This window comes from Candida dubliniensis, chromosome R (genome assembly GCF_000026945.1).
Source record: "Candida dubliniensis CD36 chromosome R, complete sequence".
Taxonomy (NCBI): Eukaryota; Fungi; Ascomycota; class Pichiomycetes; order Serinales; family Debaryomycetaceae; genus Candida; species Candida dubliniensis.
The window spans coordinates 1,466,616-1,486,878 of NC_012867.1; the positions used below are offsets into that span (position 1 = coordinate 1,466,616).

Consider the following 20,263-nt stretch of genomic DNA (forward strand, 5'->3'; position numbering starts at 1 on the left):
TTTTATGTAAAATCAATATATTCAACATTTTTAAATTCTGTTTCACCAACTTTTCGTACCTCTACTTTATTTTCAAAATAAGTCTTTTTCCAATGATCCATTTCATAATTGGAATATGGGCCATTTAATATATCTTCATCTCCAATCCATCTAAATTCCCATATTTTTTCACCATAATCAATGTTTTCAATCTCAGAATTGTCATCATCACATTCTTCTCTAGATCGTTTAAGCCCTCGTTCAACATTATAAGGACGTCCTGTCGTTGCTTGGAATTTCCTCATCAATTCTTCTCTTGTCAAGTCGTATATATCATCGATTTGTTTGTCATTAATTAAGGATGAACACACATTAGTGATTCTATTAATTGATTCATCTGAATTATTATGCACAGTTTTACTGTTCTTTTTCAGTTTTTTGGGATTTAATCTTGCCAATGCCTCAAGAGGAGATTCAGCTGGTTCCAATAACAGTATCAAATCAGAAAGCAAAATTTCTAAAGGTTCAACATTATGATCCTTTTCTTTTTCTTTATCTCTCTGTCGTTTTTCTCGTATAGCTTGGGCCTGTTTAGCTTTATTTATATCTGATGTATTATAATTATCAAGCCATATATCATTATCCGATGATTGTGAATCTTCTTCTTGTTCATCAGGTATATAATTCCCTTCATCATCAAATTTCCCAGAATTGGTTTCTTCTTTTAAGTTAAAAGCTTCAATTTTGGGTTCTTTTTTGTTTTTAAACAAATCAAAATTTAAATCCTCAATGTTATTGTAATAGTTGTTAACTGATTCATCTGTTTCTTTTATCTCATCGTCATCATTGTCGTTATTATTGTTCTTCTCAGAAGATGCTGATTCTTCATTATCACTAGCAAACATATCATCTTCATCATTGCCATTGTCATTGCCATTGTCATTGTCATCAGAAAACATATCATTTTCTCTATCACTATCAAACATGTCGTTTTCGTTATCATCTCCAAATACATCTTCTTTCTGTTGTATCTTGTTGTTGTTTTCATCATCAGAATTTGCTCCTTGGTCATCACTTGAATCTGATTCATAACTTAATCGTAGTTTGTCATTTTTATTGGTTCTTCTTTGTCTTCTGTTACCATTATTCACTGAAAATTCATTATCCTTATTAAACAAATCAGTTTGACCAGTCATTGTTGCTTGGAGTGCATCGCAAGTTACAATTATTGTACTCTCTTTCGAAGGGCATCTTTGTTTTTCCGAACAAAAAAAGGTGAACCCGAGCAAAAAAAAAATTGCAGAAATTGTTACATTGTTTGCTTTAACAACTCTCCTCCCAAGTAGCCATGTCAGATATAGATATAGATAATGTATTAAATCTAGAAGAAGAACAATATGAGTTAGGATACAAAGAAGGTCAAGCACAAGGTACAAAAGATCAATATTTAGAAGGGAAAGAATATGGCTATCAAACAGGATTTCAACGGTTTTTGATTGTTGGTTTTATTCTGGAATTCGTAAAGTTTTGGCTGTCTAATATAGATCAATATAATACTTCTTCTTCGTCGCTTCGGAATCATTTGGATAATTTGAAAAGTATTCTAGCAAACATATCCACAACTAACGATGATAAAGAAGTCGAGGAATATGAAAAGAATATTAAAAAGGCAAGGAATAAATTAAGGGTGATAGCAACTATAACTAAAGAATCCTGGAAAATTGATTCTTTAGATAATTTAGTGAAAGAAGTCGGAGGAACTTTACAAGTTAGTGAAAATCCCGATGATATGTGGTGAACAACTAACAAATATATGGATTTTTCGAGTCAAGATGAGTACTCATTATGATGTGAAGCTATTATTATTGTTACAATCTTGCTTGAAAATTGAATTGAGCGGGAAATATTGCAAAAAATTATCAAAATCATTGCCTTCGTGTCGACGATGTATCTTGGGATTAGAACTCTGTTATATCCAACCATCATGATGATGAGTTTCTGCATACATATGATATTTATTGGTGAACTCTATAACTTTGTCCTTACTTTTACTTCAGAATGCCAATTTTTATTAAGGTCAACGTCAGTATATAATAGAAGTTTCAACTGAATGGATCCTTTGTGAATTTGAATATACTTGGATACAGCTCCACAGCTACATAAATTTGTCACACTTTAAAAATAAAGTTGTGCATACTGACTGGATTTATATTCATCATTAGTTCAGTGTCGAAAAAGAACTAAGAAGACAGAACAATAAAGTAGAGAACGAAATGGAACAAAATACATGCACTTCAGGTGGCTTTAATAATTGACACTACTAAACATTAAACATAGCCTGTAAAAAACAACACTGCTAATTTTTATATTGAGTATTCTTTTTAGATGATACTTCTGAACTTCTAGTTACATGATACACAAAAACCTTGAACCTCAGTTCTTAAATGTTACATAGTTCTACGTATGACAAGTAACCCCATCAACAAGAAAGGAGAGTATATCAAAAACGAGAGCAAACAGAATATCGATTACTCCTTTGATTTTACTAGAAATTGAGTACCACTAAGGCATTACTGGATAACCCCCCAATTTCGAAGATGTCTAACTTCTGGTGTAAAAAGTAAAGGAAAAACCATAACAATTCCAAATTATTAACTTTTATTTTTATATATTGTCCAATTCTTATTCTTTTCGTCAAACTGAATAATTATTTGTCATGTGACAATTTCCGTGTTTTTTTTTTTTATTAGGATAAGGTTTTATGCATAGTCCAATAAATTACCCGCTCAAAGTTACTATTGTAAAAACAAAAGACTGCTAAAAGAGAAACAATATAAACCGCATAAGCCCAGAAAGTAGCATTTTCAACACCAATGTTTTACATTAGAGGGGTTAACAATGTATATACAAATCTTGACTCCATATCACCATGTTTCTGGAGAATTGATGTACCTAAAAAAAGATAAATTTCGTTCACTATTTTGCACCACAAAATTCAATTCTTGTAGTTCTTGAAATAATATTGTTATAAAAAGGCTAAAACCAACAGTTTTTTGTGTCGATACTGAATCTACTATGTTCTTTGCGGTATTCAAAACAAAGTCAAAGTTTGAAGAATTGCTTACTGTTAGTTTTGTGTTGGTGTATTAAACTCTAGAAAAGAAGTTTTGCTGATAGTCAGACTACAGAAATTCTTTAACACTAACAAAAATAAATATACAAAATAAGGCAATAAACATCACTGCTAGTATATAGATGTTACTGATGGATCATTGGTTGAATAATTCAAGTAGTGGGTGTGATTGATTCTAACTGAAGTCGTGTGGGATGATTAAATTCTCTTATAAAATACCAGATAACCCCTCAAAACCAAAAAAAAAAAAAGTAAAATTGGGATCTTACTTTAAAGAAGTAACCAACAACAAACAAGGAATCAAGTAATGACAATAATAAACCCAATGTAGTTTATTTTTCTAATTTATAAGACTGGATGTAGTTGTTTGCTTTATGTTCAGGCTCTAGTAAGAGCTATCATTTTGCTTGTTAAGCTACTCTCAACACTTCCATTATGAAAAACTGTTACTTGCTGGACAAGTTATTTATTTATTCTTGGTTTGATAGGTTTTATGCTCTCTATCTAAACTGGTTACTCGAGTAAAAACAGCTTATGTGTCATTAAGTTTATATTGTTTGAACCATTTTAGAGCGTCTTTGTTTTTATACCTCCCTGGATATACTAATTTCCACATAATAATATAATCCGTTGGAATAGCAGAAATTCAATCCAACAACATAAAGTGTTATCAGCAGTTTCAGTAACTTAAAGTGACTTCTTTATTAGCCGTTTGTCCAAGGAAAACAAAAAAAAGCATACACAAACCAAAGCTTAAAAATTGAGTTTGTGGCACCACCCATGTTAGCCCCCTAAAATAGTAATCCTGTTTTTTTTTTTTTTTTGTCACTTTTTTATTATTCTTTTGCAATATGCAAAAACGTGCAAGAGTAGTCAATAGCAGGCAAATTTGTAAGTGATATTATATTTATTATATTATATAGATATGTTAATTGATTACTTAGAATATGCTGAGCTTTTCTATATCAATCTTCTCAGGTGTAATGTAAAACCAGATCTGCAAAGCAATAAGAAACCCCGAACTGAACTGCCGATCAACCGGGCATTGAAAACAATCAACTTAAACTAACAATCCTACCATTAAGAGCATTTTGAGGTTATATAGAAGTTTATTCAAATAAAAGTCAGTTTCTGCAGGCCTTTTTTTTTTTTACATGTACTTGATTAAGCTTCTGTAAGAGTTATTTTGTTATTCTATAACCAAATCAAACAAAGTCCAAAAAAACAGGGAGTTAAAACCTGATACACTTTTGATTTTTATTCATACAGAGTTTGACAAACAACATTAGCTCCTTGTTGAACTTGGTAGTTTTGTCACACTTTCTTATTCAAAGTTTTCTTGGTGCACACACAATAACCTATTACTTTGGCTCTATTTTATTCATTGGTTTTAAGGAAACATCACAGTTTTAAAAGTCAAATTGATATTAATACAAAACAAGCTCCTCATGCAGACTTTTTAAAGATTATGAATTTCATTTGGTGTACCCTCTAATGTGTATTTCAAATTATTATTATTATTAATATTCCCCTGATACTCAATAACATAGCCATGGTAAAACGTAAAAAGTCAAGATCAAAGCTTCAACAAAATGTTGACAGTGAAAAGTCCAAATCACCCAATACTCAAATCCCATTCCAGCCAACACATGTTGATCAGCAACCAACTCAGTGGTCTACCGCCCAGCAAGAAACAGGGGCCAGCACTTTCCCACAAGCGTTATATCTGGCCAATGTTCCTCCTCAACCACCAAATGTTCATCATTCAGCCATCCCAGGGATCCAGCCAGAATTATTAAACCCAATTACTGAGAACTCACCAGTTTCCAACTTATCATTTTCTTTGGGGAACGCCAGCTTTTTTCAAAATCGACCTGCCACCGAACAAGTATTGTTGAATAAATTCAGAACAGAAGTCTTGGAAAATGAAGCAGCATCCAGGACATTGAAATCGTTACAGCCTGAAACTCAAGAGAAATATCTTTACCAAATAAGAAGATATATTTCCCACTGTGCAAACAAGGGGTTGGATAATTTTTACGTAACTTATTCTTTAGTAAAAGAATTAATTGAGGTGGAAATCGAAAAACGAGGACAAATTACCGAGAACACAATAAAAAGTTTGAGATCCTCCATAAATAAGCTATATCATATGAATAGAATTGTCTATTCTATACAACAACCATATTTAGTCTTAGGAGATAACATAGTGCAAGAAATTATGAGCACCCACAAAGACAAGGTTCAATCAAATAAGCAGCAAACCAGTTCAGGAAAAGGAAGTAGTTCTTCATCTTCGACACCTTTGACTTCTCGCTCAAACACACTGAAGGAACTGAGTGAAACCAACACAGAGTCCACAAACTTTTCTTCTTTAACAAAAACAACATTTGATAAAGATAACGATAATGAAAACGATCTTGAAGATATTGATGGTGATATTGTTGGGGTTGCTAGTGGTGTTGATGCTTTTAGATTAAGTGAGAGTTCAAAAACTAAATTAACTGAAGCAGAAGAGTATTTATTAAAGAAATTCAATCAAGAAGTTCTTGAATCAGAAAATGTGTCTACGATTCTTAGTAGTTTAACGCCCAATACATTCAAATCATATGCTACTGATATGAAAAGATTCATCAGGTTTTGTGCTCGTCATGGGAAAACTGATAGTGTTATTGATGAAGATATTTTAAACAAGTTTTTAGCCTTGTCAGTCGATAAAAGCAAGAAAAGCAATTCAAAGAAGTTAAGAACTAGTTTGTTAAAGTTGCATCAACTCAATTGTGAGGCATACAATCTTGACTATTCCGAAGGTGATATCGTTTTCTTAATCAACAAATATTTGGATAGCACAGGTAATCAAGATGAGTACTTACCACCAGCTGATACCGGGAATCAGATCGACTTACTAGCCAAATTGGAAGAAATGTATATTTCCACCAACGAGTTTAATGGATTTACAGAAGCTAATAAAATTTTGCACAAAAATGAGTTTAAGCGCTATGCGTTATTTTGTTCCGGACAAGGTTTGCAACATTTTCATGTAACGGGTGAAACGGTGACACAATTTTTCATCACCGAAATTGTTAGTCAAGATTCAAATATCCCCGTGAAAAAATTACGGAAAATTTTGAAACGATTACAAGTATTACACAAGTTAAATGCTGAAATTTTTGTTGATTATCCATTAGTAGTACAGGGGTTGGAAACTGTTGAAGAGTTTTTAACTAGCCATAAAACGAGACCAGGCTTTAATCCAAGTGGATCCAGTAGTACAGAAGCAGCCAGTAGTAGCAGTGGTGGCACTGGTGCAAATACCTATTCTGGCGCTACATCATCAATATCTTCATTAACGGCAAATGTTCCACCTTTATTTTTCAATGATCAAGGTGGTACAGGGAATTCCTTGTCTTCAGAACAAGCAAGTGGAAGTGGTGCTGATAATTTCAAAGATAATCCTGGCCACGTCAGACTGCCACTTTCAAACGAAGCCTTGGCTTTAGAAAACGAAATGTTGCAACTTGAACCTATTCCTCTGTTTGAGAAAGTAGACAAAAGTTCAAAAGCTATTGGAGTACTCATTGAGAGTGGTGATGACGACGATGATGATGACGACGACGTCGATGACGTCAATATTCATGAAGATGAATTTCCTCCAGTAGTAGTTAACTTGAATGCTGAAGATGACTCTGGGAATAAAGATGAAGAAGAAAGTGAAGAGTCACCATATCATTCTAAACGTCAAAAACTAGAGATCTTACCAGACACAAATGATCTCATTCCTCCATTTGTCATGAACAGTAATATCACTACCGTGACTCAATTGGCTGAGGAATGGACTTTGATTGTCAAGCGTACCAAAAAATGGGGTCTTGGTTGGATCAAAAATCAGTTGGACTTTCAGATCTATACCAGTAGGAAAGTTATTATTGATTTTATTGAACAACTTTTACCAGAATTGAGTGAAGACAATATCAACAAACCAATAAATGAAGTCGATGAAGATTATATTTTTGATATTGTTAAAGTTTTCGATCAGTATATGCTCAGAAAAGAAATGGGGTTGAATGATTTAGTTAGAAAGATTGAAGCAAATCCAATCTATTCCAAAAAGGAATTCTTAAGAATCTTGACTAGGGGAAAAACTACCAGATCATGAACATTAGTCTTTTGTTTTCATTTCGTGTGTGCGTTTATATATTAATATTTTTATTAGATTGTTTTACAGTGTTGTATAAATAGTAATTTTTATTAATCTATTGTTATTTATTTATTTATTTATTTATTTATTTATATATGGTATATCCATGTCCTTATCAAACAATCTCTTCAACTAAGCCATTCAATAACTGTAAATTATAGAATTTTGCCACATTCACAAATGTTTGAAATTGTTTTTCAACTATGTGATAACCAATAGTTTCGACCCAATTTCCAGAACATTTACAATGTAAGTCCATGTTGTTCTGTCTTATTTGATTACATTTATTACACTTCAAATCCTGACCATAAAACTTGACAAACAATTTGTTAAACTGGTTGATAATTTCCTCTTCAAGAGCAATCTTATTATACGCTTTGTGGCAATTTAAACAGTTCCAAATATTGATTTCTTCTTCACGACATAAATCAATATCCCTTATATGATTACAATAATCACATATCACGTGAGGAAGTTTCAAAGATGTACAAGGATCCCTAAATGTAGCATCTTTACTGAAATCACGAACATCAAATATTAACAATAATTCTTTTTTCAAGATTCTAACTTCTTTAGATCTTTTTTCTGATAATGCAAACACATGACATAAAAATTTCACTAATTCTAAAGCAGGATTCTTCATATGCAAATAAGACCCGGCCAAGGTTGGAAATTCATATTCCTGTTTAAATTCGGGATTAAGAATGGCTTCAAGTTGTCGGCGATACAATTTTTCAATTCTTCGTAATATTGGTTTTTTAAAAGTTTCGATAACTCCATGATCAACTTCCTCTTCTTCTACTTCTTGCGCTTGTAATTTTTTCTGACCTTTTAAAATGTGAACAATTTGGGTGACTCTAGGTGTATTTGCTTGAACTCCCTTTCCAAGTAAATTCTCATTTTTATATTTTGACAATGCATCCAAGAATATCACAAGCCAATCTTCAAATTCATTTTGAAATATTATTGGCAAGAACTTTTGCAAGTGCCAATGATTTTCTGGAACCAAGTTTTGCATTTCTTCATTGACAATTTCCGTACAGCTTCTACCTCCATAATTAAATTCATCCATCCATATCAAAATATCCCAATACTTGACTATTCTCAAATCTAAAAAGTTAAACAAAGGTTTAGATCTGGCTGCTTTCAAAATATATTGACCATATGCGTATGAGTTCTCCACGGAAATCTTGGAAGTCTGAATCAACAATTTGTTCCTGTTGGCAAAAATCACTTGTGCCCCCATTCGCTTGAACTCACTAATTAATTGCAAAAGTGCCTTGGAAGTTAAGTTATGTACATGATAATGTAAGGAAGGATCATATAACATTGAATCGTTACGCTGAACCCAAGTGACTAAAGTGTTCATTATTGAATCGGCATTGACATTGTTACGTAATGCATCATCCCACCAATCTTTCACCATTGATCTGAGTATTGACAATGCAGGACTCGAAAAGGAATCTTCAGCAAAAGTGGAAGCACCGTTATTTTTATCAAAATGCATATTTTCATCTGCCAAATCAGTTCCCTCTGCTTCGTTAATAAGCGCACTGGTAAGTATTGTATTTATAGTCAAAGTTCCAATTTCAACTTCCAAACATGCAGTTTCGTAAATCTCTGGATTGTTAATGGTGGGGAAAGCCAAGCTGTCAAAGTCTATCATTCTATCCATCTCAAACCCACCAAGGTCTGGCAAAGGATTTGGAGACCACCACAACACAATATTGTTCTCACTTAGTCTTCTTGCATACTCAATATCAACTAAAAAGCCAATATTTTCAATCTGCAAGTTACAAAGCGGAATATTGGCATATTTAGCGAATGCAGTCAAGTTCTTTATCCAGGACCCTAAAACAAAATAATGATTGATCACACGCTTTGAAATCAACGATTGCCATCCAACTGCTGGCAAGGACAATTCACTGATATTCATCTTAATAGTTGGGAAATCTTCAGTTGTATTCAAAACGTTTAAAATTCTACTGGAATACGGCGATTGTATTGCTAAAAATGCTTTGTTGCTTCTGCTTTCATGGATTTTCCCAATAACTTGGTTAAGTTTCTTGAACAACTTGGCACTGTCATGGTAATATTTCACATCAAATGACATTTCAGCAGGGTAATTCACAACATTCAGGACTTTCTCCAATTTCTCCATTTTGGATTCATATATGTCACGATAAATCTTATGCATATTACTTGGCAATTCCTGTGCATTAGCAGATGGCTTCAAAACAAACATTTGACAGTCATTCTCCCAAGTAGTAAAAAGAGCGAAAAACTCATAACTGTTGGTAACAATATGCAACAAATAAACTATATCCATATCAAACTTTCTCAAGTAACTCTCAGAACTTACTTTGATCAATTCTCTGGTATTGAACCCAGTTTTCAACCCCTTCCCTAAAGCACCTACTCTTGTATCATCAAATTTAATAGTGTTACCCAACTCTATTATAGCTCGAGACACAGGATCAATGTTACTTTCATAAAGCCCCCTGATATTCGAGTCCTGTAATAAACTATCCACATCACTCATTTGTTCTTGGAAAACAGATTGTGCCATCGTAAGTTTGTATAGATTTGTACCATCATGACCATTTGGTAAAATTGCATTTGATTCCTCGATTTCACACCCAGGAATACTTTTCCTTTGAGACAACTTGGTCTTGAAAGAAGCATAAACTTTTTTAGGAACATGGAAAGTAAATGTGTGAACTTTATCACTAGCTCTTACATATACCTTCAAATCCCCTGGCTTAGTTGAGTCTAGCTTGTACTCTAAGATTTCCCAATTTGACCCAGCTATATTCTCAGCTCGTTTCCTGAACATTCCTCCCACAGTAGACCTTTGTGAACTCTCTGAATTTGTTCCAAATAATCTTCTTCGTCTTTCTCGACCAGCTTGTTGGACTTTCCATTTTGCCTTTTGGTATTGTAAAAATCCTTGATAATCCTCCGTCATAGATGGACATGGCCCATTCAAAATTGCTTGATTCTTTTCATCTTCTTCAGCATCATCAACTATATTAGCCTTTCCAGACTTTCTCTTTCTTGAAGTAACCTTAACTACTTTACCCTTTGGCACAGAAGCATCAACTTCACCAAAATCTTCTATATCTTTAAGTTTGATGTTTTCTTTAGTGGTCTGCTTAAAGAAATTCGAAATTGATTTTTGTTGCATAGTATCTTCACTGCTTTTCACTTTTCTTTGAAGCCAATCTGGATGAGGCACTCTGGGGACGGGATTTTTGACATTTTGAAGAGCTGCTGGAATAGTAATAATCTTTTGTACCACTGATGCTAATCTCTCATAATAATAATTCCAGTCAATAACATCCCTTGGACTAAATTTGTTTAAAGATGGATCTTTTAACCATTTCTTCAAAAATATTTCTTTTTTATCGGAAGAAAAAATAGATACCGGAATTGCCCTTTCAGTGACTGGAGACCCTATTGGCTTGGCACTAATAATATATTTGGTAGCTAAACCGGCATCTTTAACCATTTCCTCCCCTAAAAACTCACCTAATCTTTTCGCAGTGGTAATAGAAGTAGATTTTTGATCTCCATACTCCGCCAAACTTTTAGACATACTTCTGTTTTCACAAATCAACTCAATTAAATCTTCATCTTCAAGCATGCCTCCCTTTGTGTCCAATACATCCAACCAATTGTTTGCCACCGTTGCAACAGCTTGATAACATGTGTCTAAAGTATCTCCTTCCAAAAATAACTTGAATATATCAGATTGGAAATTTTTGATCAATTGCAATTCTCCTCTTCTTTTCAATTCAAATCCTTTTAATTCTGCTAACGAACCATCTTCATTGAAAACTGCATATCTCTTTTTCAACCCTTTCCCTTCTTCTTTTGATGTTGGTAAAATCATTGCTTTATAAGGACCATCAACTTCAAAGAAAATGGAATTATCCGAACGTGTTTTGTATTTGAAGGTGTCAGGGTCAACCAAATCTTGATATTGATGATTTGTAAATTTTTCATGAACCAAATAATTCAACATAGAGCACGGGTACTCCAAAAAGATCTTTTTTCCATCTTTACATTTTAGATTGAAATTCTCTGGGAATGATTTAGGAAGAATACACCAAATACCATCGGTATCTAATTCTAATGGTCTACCAATTCGTTCAACCAACGCTCTCGCCATTTGGATAATTGTTGCACCGGTAAGACAAGTAACACCGGCCATTTCCATAGAGTACCAACGTGAACCTTTTCTCATAACATACCCATAGAAGGAATTCAAAATAACTTTATGTGCCAACTGCAAGGAATCATAAAGCACTACCATTTTTTTGGCTTCATCTTTGGCAATTGTGTCATTTGCTGCAATTTTACCAACTTTCCCCTTCCACACTTTAGCTAACCCTTTAAACTCGTATCTTCTGTCACGGAAACTTCTGACAGTGTCGACATAAAACGGGTTTTCTCGTTGACAAATGATTGCCTCTCTGGTAACAACTTTACTGGATTTGACTCTATGATAAACTTTCCGAGAATAATCTGATATTCTCTTTTTGATCTTTGCTGCTTGCTCAGCATAAGACAATTCATCAAAAGTTCTAGGAGGCAACCATGGTCTAGCTCCGGGGAAGGTTTCATTTTGCAAAGTTCGTTTAATCATATTGTATTCATTCATTTCAGCAGGATAGTATTCACCTCTCCATGCCCAAGGTAGTCTTCGATCACAGTTTTTCCCAGGACGGTTGAAATCACAGGCAGCACAATCTTCTTCTGATTTCATTGAATCTGGTTGCAAACGGTTGGATGTCATAATATTTGGATACATTGATGCCACATCGACGTGATAAATTAATGGTTTCTCCTCTCTCGACGGATTATTTTTCAACTCCAACAAACTTGATTCAATCCGTGAATAGATTTCGTCAAAATTATCAACATCTTCCATTTTCTTGCCATTCTCAACTTCAATACAAAACTTGATGGAGTTATGCAAGTTTCCCAATAGTTCATCGATAGCACTAGGATCAATCTTGAAATGCGTAGGTATATCACTTCGGAACACACCAGCCTCCAAAGACTCAACGTGTCCTCCCACATAGGTTTCAGATTCTAGTAAATGACCATCGTAAAACCTTTCAATTGGATCAGAATGTTTGTTAGGCAATAAAATGTTTCCCTCGTATGCTTGCACGGAAAGCAACATTTCACATAACGTACCAGTACCTTTTCTCAAAACCTCGTCTGGATTTAATGGAATAATGGTACACAAGGAAAAAATGAATGGATGAACATACTTATAATACAAGTAGTATGTGGCAACGGCATCAGAAACAGAATATTCAGAAAGCAATTGTGGTTTATCATAAGCGTAGGGGGTCATCAATTCTGGATCCAATTCTGTTGGGTTATATCCCAATTTAGCAGTAGTGACTGCTTTCAAACCTTGAGACCCTTGTGGCAAGTACGAATCTCTTTTGACCCATCGGAAACAATCCATATGAACACAATATTTTGACTTATACTCACCTTCATTATCTTTGGCAAACCCAATTTCTTCAAACATGTCCATATCATGAAATCTTGTTCTATTCTCCACAAATGGCCAATCAAAAAAATCACCATTGAACGTTGCAATGACAGTTGGTTTCACATCACGTATATGTTCAAAAAATCTCTTCAACGCATGCTTTTCATCGGGTTCATTAAAAATTGTAAACATACCTGGGTACTCAGGTTTTGGAGTATATTCAAAATCATCAATGTCTTCTGAAATGATCTCTCTGTTTGTAATCAAAAACCCTTCACCGTCTATCATATACGATATCATCATAATTTGATCAATTTTGGCATCGGGGAACTTCAAAGGTGCCTTGGTTGTTTCAATATCGAATGCCAACACAACCGGATCGGCAAATGCAATTTTTTCTTTATCTTCAACGAACTCAACTTTGGAATGCTTTGCATAAACATCGTACCATTTCCCAACTCTAACATTTTTGTCTATCGAGACTCTCACATGGTATGGAACGTCATATTCCCTTATATCATCTATGTATACCGAGGGGTCCATTATTGTTTCTATTTCTTTAAACGTATACATATTCCGTGATTCTCGTTTTAGTTGATTATCTTTGATAATGGGTGATAATAACCTTCTTGCTGCTAGTAAATCTTGAATGTTATGGAAACTTAGTTTAATCAAGGTTTTCTTCAAACCCAACAAATGGTTAGGTAATTTCAAATCTTCTTTTATGACTCGACCAAAACCTTTAACGTTTGCAGATTCTAAATACTTTCTCATCCACTCTTCAACTTCCAGTTCATGATCTCCTGGTAACACGTCAACAAAAAAATATGGATCAAATTGTAGTGTGGCTTTAAAACTTCCACCTTCTTCATCTAAGAAATAATAATCTACCCCGGAATATCCTGTTAAATAATCATCAGTGGGGATGGTTGTGGCGTGCATGTTGATTAACCAACCTTTTCGAGGTTTATTCCCGTCATTCTCTCCGTGTTCTAAACGATCAAAGCCCATAATCGAGTCAATGTGGTCTATTCGTTCAACCAATTCTTTCTTTTGTATTGAATCATTAAGCATAGGATTATTAGCCACATAAGGATCAACTGGTTGTTGTTGCTGCTGGTTTCTCCCATTTTGCTGGCGGTAATCATTAGAATTTCTATAGTTGGTTGTCATCTGATTTTTAACAAAACGGGCTGACGTTGACCCTTTAAAAGTATTTGGTCGCAGTGACATCTTACTGTTTGGATTTATTAAATGTGATTTCTGTAGAAGCTTAATACAATCAAAGGTGAAATGGGGCGAATTAGGATTAGTTTATATCTGTCAAAGATTGGAAAAAAATAGAAAGAGTACTTGCAAGACAAGATGCAAATAATTTTTTTTTATTTTGGAAATTCTGATTACACGCGTATTCCTGTATATACGTATACCACCAGATTCTTACTATTTTTTATTGTGTTCATGATGATTTGTTGTAGAGGGAAAGCACCAGTTGATGTTGTTTCCTGCCAGGCCAGTCCCATTCATAAAAGTTGAAATTCAAAAACAGCCACTCAAAGAAATTCTTTTAAAAAAACAACAGCATTTCTAAAAAAGAGGTAAATGTAATATTGTATACCTTTTATCTGGAAGTAAGACAAAGAAGAAATGAAAAAAGAATAGGTTTTGACTACCTTGATAACTGTTATTTCAAAGAAGGTGTCAAAAGCCATGATGAAATACAGACCACTATTAATACAGGAGATCAATAATCTATATATATATATATGTTTTGATATATTAATTTTAGGTCTGCTGCTCAAATGTATTTAATTTAGTATTACTCATAATCATTCAAATCAGAGTCAAAAAAACGAGGGGTACCACTTCTGTTCCCGATCTTACTAAGATTGTGAAGTATTTTTTCTTATTGCGAGGTTAAAAAAAAATAAAACGAAGTTAAATAAATTGAAGCAAAAAATTTTTCCTTTGCCTATCAACGGTGTCAGCCGAATTTTACGTAATCTTCCAGTTTTCTCCCTATCATATTTAAACGATGTAAATTTTCAACACATTTTAAAATCCATAAAATTTCAATCATTTAATTCATATTACTCCTTTTCTTTCTCGCCTTTTTTTTTTTTTTCACCGATTTACTCAGTTCCAACAACAATCATGGTAGCTGAACTTATTGATGGTAAAGCCATTGCTTTGGATCTTCGTACTAAGATCCATGATGATATTGCTCAATTTCAATTAAAACACCCAGAATTTAAACCTCATTTATCGATTATTCAAGTTGGTGACAGACCAGATTCTAACACGTACGTCAAAATGAAATTGAAAGCAGCTGAAGAAGCTAGTATTGGTTGTGAACTTATTAAATTACCTGAAGATATCTCTGAATTTGAATTGTTGAGTCAAATTGAAAAGTTGAACAATTCATTGGATGTTGATGGGATTTTAGTACAATTGCCTTTACCTGGTCACATTGATGAAGCTAAAATTACTGATGCCGTTTTAGCTGACAAAGACGTTGATGGGTTTGGTCCATTCAATGTTGGGGAATTGGCCAAAAAAGGTGGTGAACCATTATTTTTGCCTTGCACACCAAAGGGGATCATGCATTTGTTTGAGAAATCTAAAATTGATCTTGAAGGTAAAGATGTTGTAGTTTTGGGGAGATCAGATATTGTTGGTAAACCAATTGCCCGTTTACTCACTAAGGCTAATGCAAATGTTACTGTTGTTCATTCCAAAACCCCATTAGAAAAACTTAAAAATTACTTGGCTGATGCCGACATTATTGTTGCCGCCATTGGACAACCACAATTTATTAAAGGTGAATGGTTAAAGGATGGTGTTGTAGTTATCGATGTTGGCACCAACTTTATTCCTGATGCTAGTAAAAAATCAGGCCAACGTATGGTTGGTGACGTTGAATTTGAATCTGCTAAAGAAAAGGCTAGTTTCATCACCCCAGTTCCAGGTGGTGTTGGTCCAATGACAGTTGCTTGTCTTTTGGATAATGTTGTCATTGGTGCCAAAAAACATTACAAGACCAACAATGAGACACCAAAGTTCACCAACCCTTTAAAATTGCATTTACAAAAACCAGTTCCTTCCGACTTTGAAATTTCTCGTGCTCAGCAACCAAAAAGAATTACTCAAGTTGCTGAAGAAGCAGGTATTTTGGATGCTGAATTAGAACCATTTGGTTTTTACAAGGCCAAAGTTTCCCTTGATATTTTGAAACGTTTGAACAACAAAGTTAATGGTAAATATGTTTTAGTTACTGGTATTACTCCAACTCCTTTAGGTGAAGGTAAATCTACTACTACTGTGGGATTGGCACAAGCTTTGGGTGCTCATTTGAAGAAAAATGTCTTTGCCAATGTCAGACAGCCATCTATGGGCCCAACATTTGGTATCAAAGGTGGTGCTGCCGGTGGTGGTTACTCACAAGTCATTCCTATGGATGAATTCAACATGCACGTTACGGGTGATATACATGCCATAACAATGGCCAACAACTTGTTAGCTGCAGCAATCGATACAAGAATGTTTCATGAAAGCACCCAAAAGGATGGTCCTTTGTACAGAAGATTAGTACCAGAAAAGAAAGGTGTCAGAAAATTCACCCCTTCAATGTTGAGAAGATTAGAAAAGTTGGGAATTACCAAAACTGATCCTAATGAATTGACCCCAGAGGAGATCACACAATTTGCCAGATTGGACATTGATCCGGAATCCATTACTTGGAGAAGAGTTGTTGATTGTAATGATCGATTCTTGAGAGGAATTACTGTTGGTCAAGCACCAACAGAAAAAGGGTTCACTAGAGCCACTGGATTTGATATCACTGTTGCTTCGGAATGTATGGCTATCTTGGCATTGGCCAACTCCTTAGAAGATATGAGAGAAAGATTAGGTAAAATGGTTATTGGGTCTTCCAAAGCTGGAGTTCCAATTACTTGTGAAGATATTGGATGTGCTGGTGCCTTGACAGCCTTGTTAAAAGATGCCATCAAACCAAATATTATGCAAACATTGGAAGGTACCCCAGTTTTCGTTCATGCTGGTCCATTTGCCAATATTTCCATTGGTGCTTCATCTATTTTAGCCGATAAAATGGCTTTGAAATTAGCCGGTACTTCTACTGAATTGTCTGAAGAAGAAAGAAAAGAACAAGAAGGTTATGTGGTTACTGAAGCTGGATTTGATTTTACTATGGGTGGTGAAAGATTCATTAATATCAAATGTAGATCATCAGGATTAGTTCCCGATGTCATTGTCATTGTTGCCACTGTTCGTGCATTGAAAGTTCATGGTGGTGGTCCAGAAGTCAAAGCTGGTGCACCATTGGCTCCAGAATACACTCAAGAAAACGTTGAGTTGTTGAGAAAAGGTTGTTCCAACTTGGCCAAACATATTGCCAATGCCAAGAGTTATGGTTTGCCAGTAGTTGTTGCCATCAACAAAATGTCTTCTGATTCCGACAAAGAACATGAAGTTATCAGAGAGGAAGCCTTGAAAGCTGGAGCTGTTGATGCTATTGTATCCAACCATTGGGAAGAAGGTGGCAAAGGTGCTGTTGATTTAGCTCAAGGTGTTATCAATGCTGCCAATTCACCAGAAAAGAATTTCAACTTTTTGTATGGATTAGAACCATCAGTGGAAGAAAAAATTTCTACTATTGCCAAGGAAATGTATGGTGCTGGTGAAGTTGAATTTTTGCCAGAAGCACAAAAGAAGATTGATCTTTATACTAAACAGGGTTTTGGTAAATTACCTATTTGTATTGCCAAAACACAATATTCATTGTCACATGACGCCAATTTGAAAGGTGTTCCAACTGGATTCAAATTCCCAATCAGAGATGTTAGAGCTTCAATTGGTGCTGGTTACTTGTATGCTTTGGCGGCTGAAATTCAAACCATTCCAGGTTTGCCAACTCATTGTGGATTTATGAATGTTGAAGTCAATGAAGATGGTGAAATTGATGGATTGTTTTAAAAAAAAGAGAACTTAAGGAATCTGAAATTCAATTTAGAAGGCAGATTTTGGATATTTTAAAACTTTTTCAACAATGTTTTAATGAATGTCACGAATAGATTTTTATTTTCAGTTTTTATGTATTTTGGATTTGTAATTAGATTTTGTCTTTTTTTTTTTATATATAGGATAGTTTCAACACAAACGTAATGATATATACAGATATACATGTTTTAGTATTAGTGAAGTAGGAATCACTAGCGTTGTATGCCTAAATCGTCTTTTTCAGAATGTAGGGGGACAAAGAATTGATTCTGGTGGTGTTTTAGGGCTAATATACAACAGTAAGCTTGGGGCTAAGAAAAATGCCCACGAGAAAATTGAGAGTAGTCATTTTATTTTTCCCATTGAACACACACGCACACTAATTTCAATTTCATTCCCACAGCAAAAAAAAAAAAAAATGAGACAGAAAATTTTCTTTCAATTGTTTAATAAGTCTTTGATAGATAACGAATTCCTATAACACCCCTTCCCCAATTGGTATAGAACTTGCACATATCAAGTCACACAATTAAATTATTGGAACATTATACATTCACGTGTACATATTATAGAACTACCTATTAAATCAAATACTTTTGAGAAATGTTTGCATTAAAGAAATCCACTACTTCAATTATCAAAACAGTGGTCGCCCCAACATCATCTCGTTATTTATCTTCCATCACATTTAGATCAATCCCAAGATCATTCCATAATGCCACTAAATCTTCTTTGTTTAATGGATTGAAAGCCACACCAAGATTCTATAGTGTGTTAACTGAATCCCCAGAGGCAAAAGTGTACAAATACGATGATGTTAAAGACGTAGCAGTACACCCTGAAAAACATCCAGATTCTATTTTAGTAGATGTTAGAGAACCAACTGAGTTTGGAGATGGTCATATACCAGGAGCTTTGAATATCCCATTCAAAAGTAGTCCTGGTGCATTGGATTTACCAGAAGAAGAATTTCAAGAACATTTTGGTTTCTCTAAACCAAGTACTGATAAAGAATTGATTTTCTATTGTCTTGGAGGTGTTAGATCTACTGCAGCTGAAGAATTAGCCAATACTTTTGGTTATAAAAAAAGAGGAAATTACCTTGGAAGTTGGGAAGATTGGGTACAACATGAAAATAAAAAGAACTAATAATACAAAGGACAATTAAGTTAGTTTGTCAGTTTTTTCCCCCGTTCCCATTTCCGTTCCCATTCATATAATGGACTTTATCAAGTATTCTACATACGTTGTTGCCCATGTATATATATGTTTCGACACATATGCCACCCTCTTGTCAAATAGTTTTATTAATGTTTTTATTTTATTTTATTTTGTTTTGTTTTGTTTTGTTCCAAACATTTTTGCTATGTTTTTTGTTGATAATTTTATAGAACAGAAAAGAAATATATATATGTATATTAAGAAGAAAGAAAGGACTCTATAAAGACAACGTTTATCGATTAGTTGGCCTAAATTCCAATTGTCGGAATTCTTTACCCAATCTCTTTTTCCTTTTCCTTTCCATTGCTTTTTCTCTTTGTTTAGGTTTCATAGAATCAAATTTGGCCTTTTGTAATATCTTTCGTTTATCACTACGTTTAAGAAAATAAGGTTTATTTACTTTACCTTCTTTAAAACTTTCCATTTGTTGCTTTTTATAATTTGATAATATATTATTTTCCAAATCACGATTTTTCAAAGTATCCATTCGAGATTTCAATGATTGTAACTGTAGTTTAATCTCTTCTCTTTCATCATCATTCAATTTATTCTTTTTATCCTTTAATAAACTTTCCATACTTGCTATTTCTTGCTTTCGATATTCATCTAAAAAGGCATAATCTTTCCTTGCCTTTATCAAATCAGCTTTCCCATACGCAGCATCAAATCTAATATCAGTATGTAAAGTTTGTTGCTTTCGAGAGGGTAATCCTGGTATATCTCTTATCCTTGAGACTGGTCGTTTGGAAGAGGATTCTGATGGCGCATGTTTGTTTTTCTTCTTTTTGGTATCTTTGGAACTTGTTTCTTCTGGTGGACCATCTGAATCTGAGTCTGAATCGAAAAATTCTTCAGAGGAATTATTAATATTCTCCTTCCATGATGAGGGTTTATGCTTTTGGTTGTTTTTATTTAGTTTGGTTTGAGCTCGATTAAGAGCACCAAATGATATTTTGGACATTTCATCAACATCTGAATCTGATTCTGAACCAATATTTGAACGGCCTTTATTTAAAGTATATTCCAATTCATCTTGTGAAGATTCATCTTCATCGTAATATGACGGTCTTATTGTTTTACCTCTTGACATGGACAAAGGCTGGACAGTGTGTGATAAAGCAATGTCAGTAGGAACTTGTAAAAGCAAAAAAATATTTGGTGCGATGAGTACACCACACAGAACTAGTCTAACAAA

General features: G+C 34.1%; 7 protein-coding genes across 7 annotated transcripts; 4 read left to right on the forward strand and 3 right to left on the reverse strand. All coding sequences in view use genetic code 12, as the record gives it.

Moving 5' to 3' along the window:
* Positions 1-2: 2 nt before the first annotated feature.
* Positions 3-1,175, reverse strand: CD36_32500 (non-essential component of U5 snRNP, putative; the record flags this gene model as incomplete). Its single annotated transcript, XM_002422162.1, has 1 exon — positions 3-1,175. The coding sequence occupies one exon, from the start codon at positions 1,173-1,175 to the stop codon at positions 3-5; it is 1,173 nt and encodes a 390-aa protein (XP_002422207.1).
* Positions 1,176-1,327: 152 nt separating this feature from the next.
* Positions 1,328-1,777, forward strand: CD36_32510 (conserved hypothetical protein; the record flags this gene model as incomplete). The annotated part of the gene is made up of 1 exon (XM_002422163.1): positions 1,328-1,777. The coding sequence occupies one exon, from the start codon at positions 1,328-1,330 to the stop codon at positions 1,775-1,777; it is 450 nt and encodes a 149-aa protein (XP_002422208.1).
* A 2,887-nt stretch (positions 1,778-4,664) lies between these two features.
* Positions 4,665-7,268, forward strand: CD36_32520 (conserved hypothetical protein; the record flags this gene model as incomplete). The annotated part of the gene is made up of 1 exon (XM_002422164.1): positions 4,665-7,268. One exon carries the CDS (start codon positions 4,665-4,667, stop codon positions 7,266-7,268), a length of 2,604 nt encoding a protein of 867 aa, XP_002422209.1.
* Positions 7,269-7,425: 157 nt separating this feature from the next.
* On the reverse strand, positions 7,426-14,061 carry CD36_32530 (DNA polymerase epsilon, catalytic subunit, putative; the record flags this gene model as incomplete). Its single annotated transcript, XM_002422165.1, has 1 exon — positions 7,426-14,061. The coding sequence occupies one exon, from the start codon at positions 14,059-14,061 to the stop codon at positions 7,426-7,428; it is 6,636 nt and encodes a 2,211-aa protein (XP_002422210.1).
* Positions 14,062-14,982: 921 nt separating this feature from the next.
* On the forward strand, positions 14,983-17,823 carry CD36_32540 (C-1-tetrahydrofolate synthase, mitochondrial precursor, putative; the record flags this gene model as incomplete). Its single annotated transcript, XM_002422166.1, has 1 exon — positions 14,983-17,823. One exon carries the CDS (start codon positions 14,983-14,985, stop codon positions 17,821-17,823), a length of 2,841 nt encoding a protein of 946 aa, XP_002422211.1.
* A 627-nt stretch (positions 17,824-18,450) lies between these two features.
* Positions 18,451-18,996, forward strand: CD36_32560 (thiosulfate sulfurtransferase, mitochondrial precursor, putative; the record flags this gene model as incomplete). The annotated part of the gene is made up of 1 exon (XM_002422167.1): positions 18,451-18,996. The coding sequence occupies one exon, from the start codon at positions 18,451-18,453 to the stop codon at positions 18,994-18,996; it is 546 nt and encodes a 181-aa protein (XP_002422212.1).
* A 304-nt stretch (positions 18,997-19,300) lies between these two features.
* Positions 19,301-20,158, reverse strand: CD36_32570 (pre-rRNA processing protein, putative; the record flags this gene model as incomplete). The annotated part of the gene is made up of 1 exon (XM_002422168.1): positions 19,301-20,158. One exon carries the CDS (start codon positions 20,156-20,158, stop codon positions 19,301-19,303), a length of 858 nt encoding a protein of 285 aa, XP_002422213.1.
* Between the last annotated feature and the right edge of the window lie 105 nt (positions 20,159-20,263).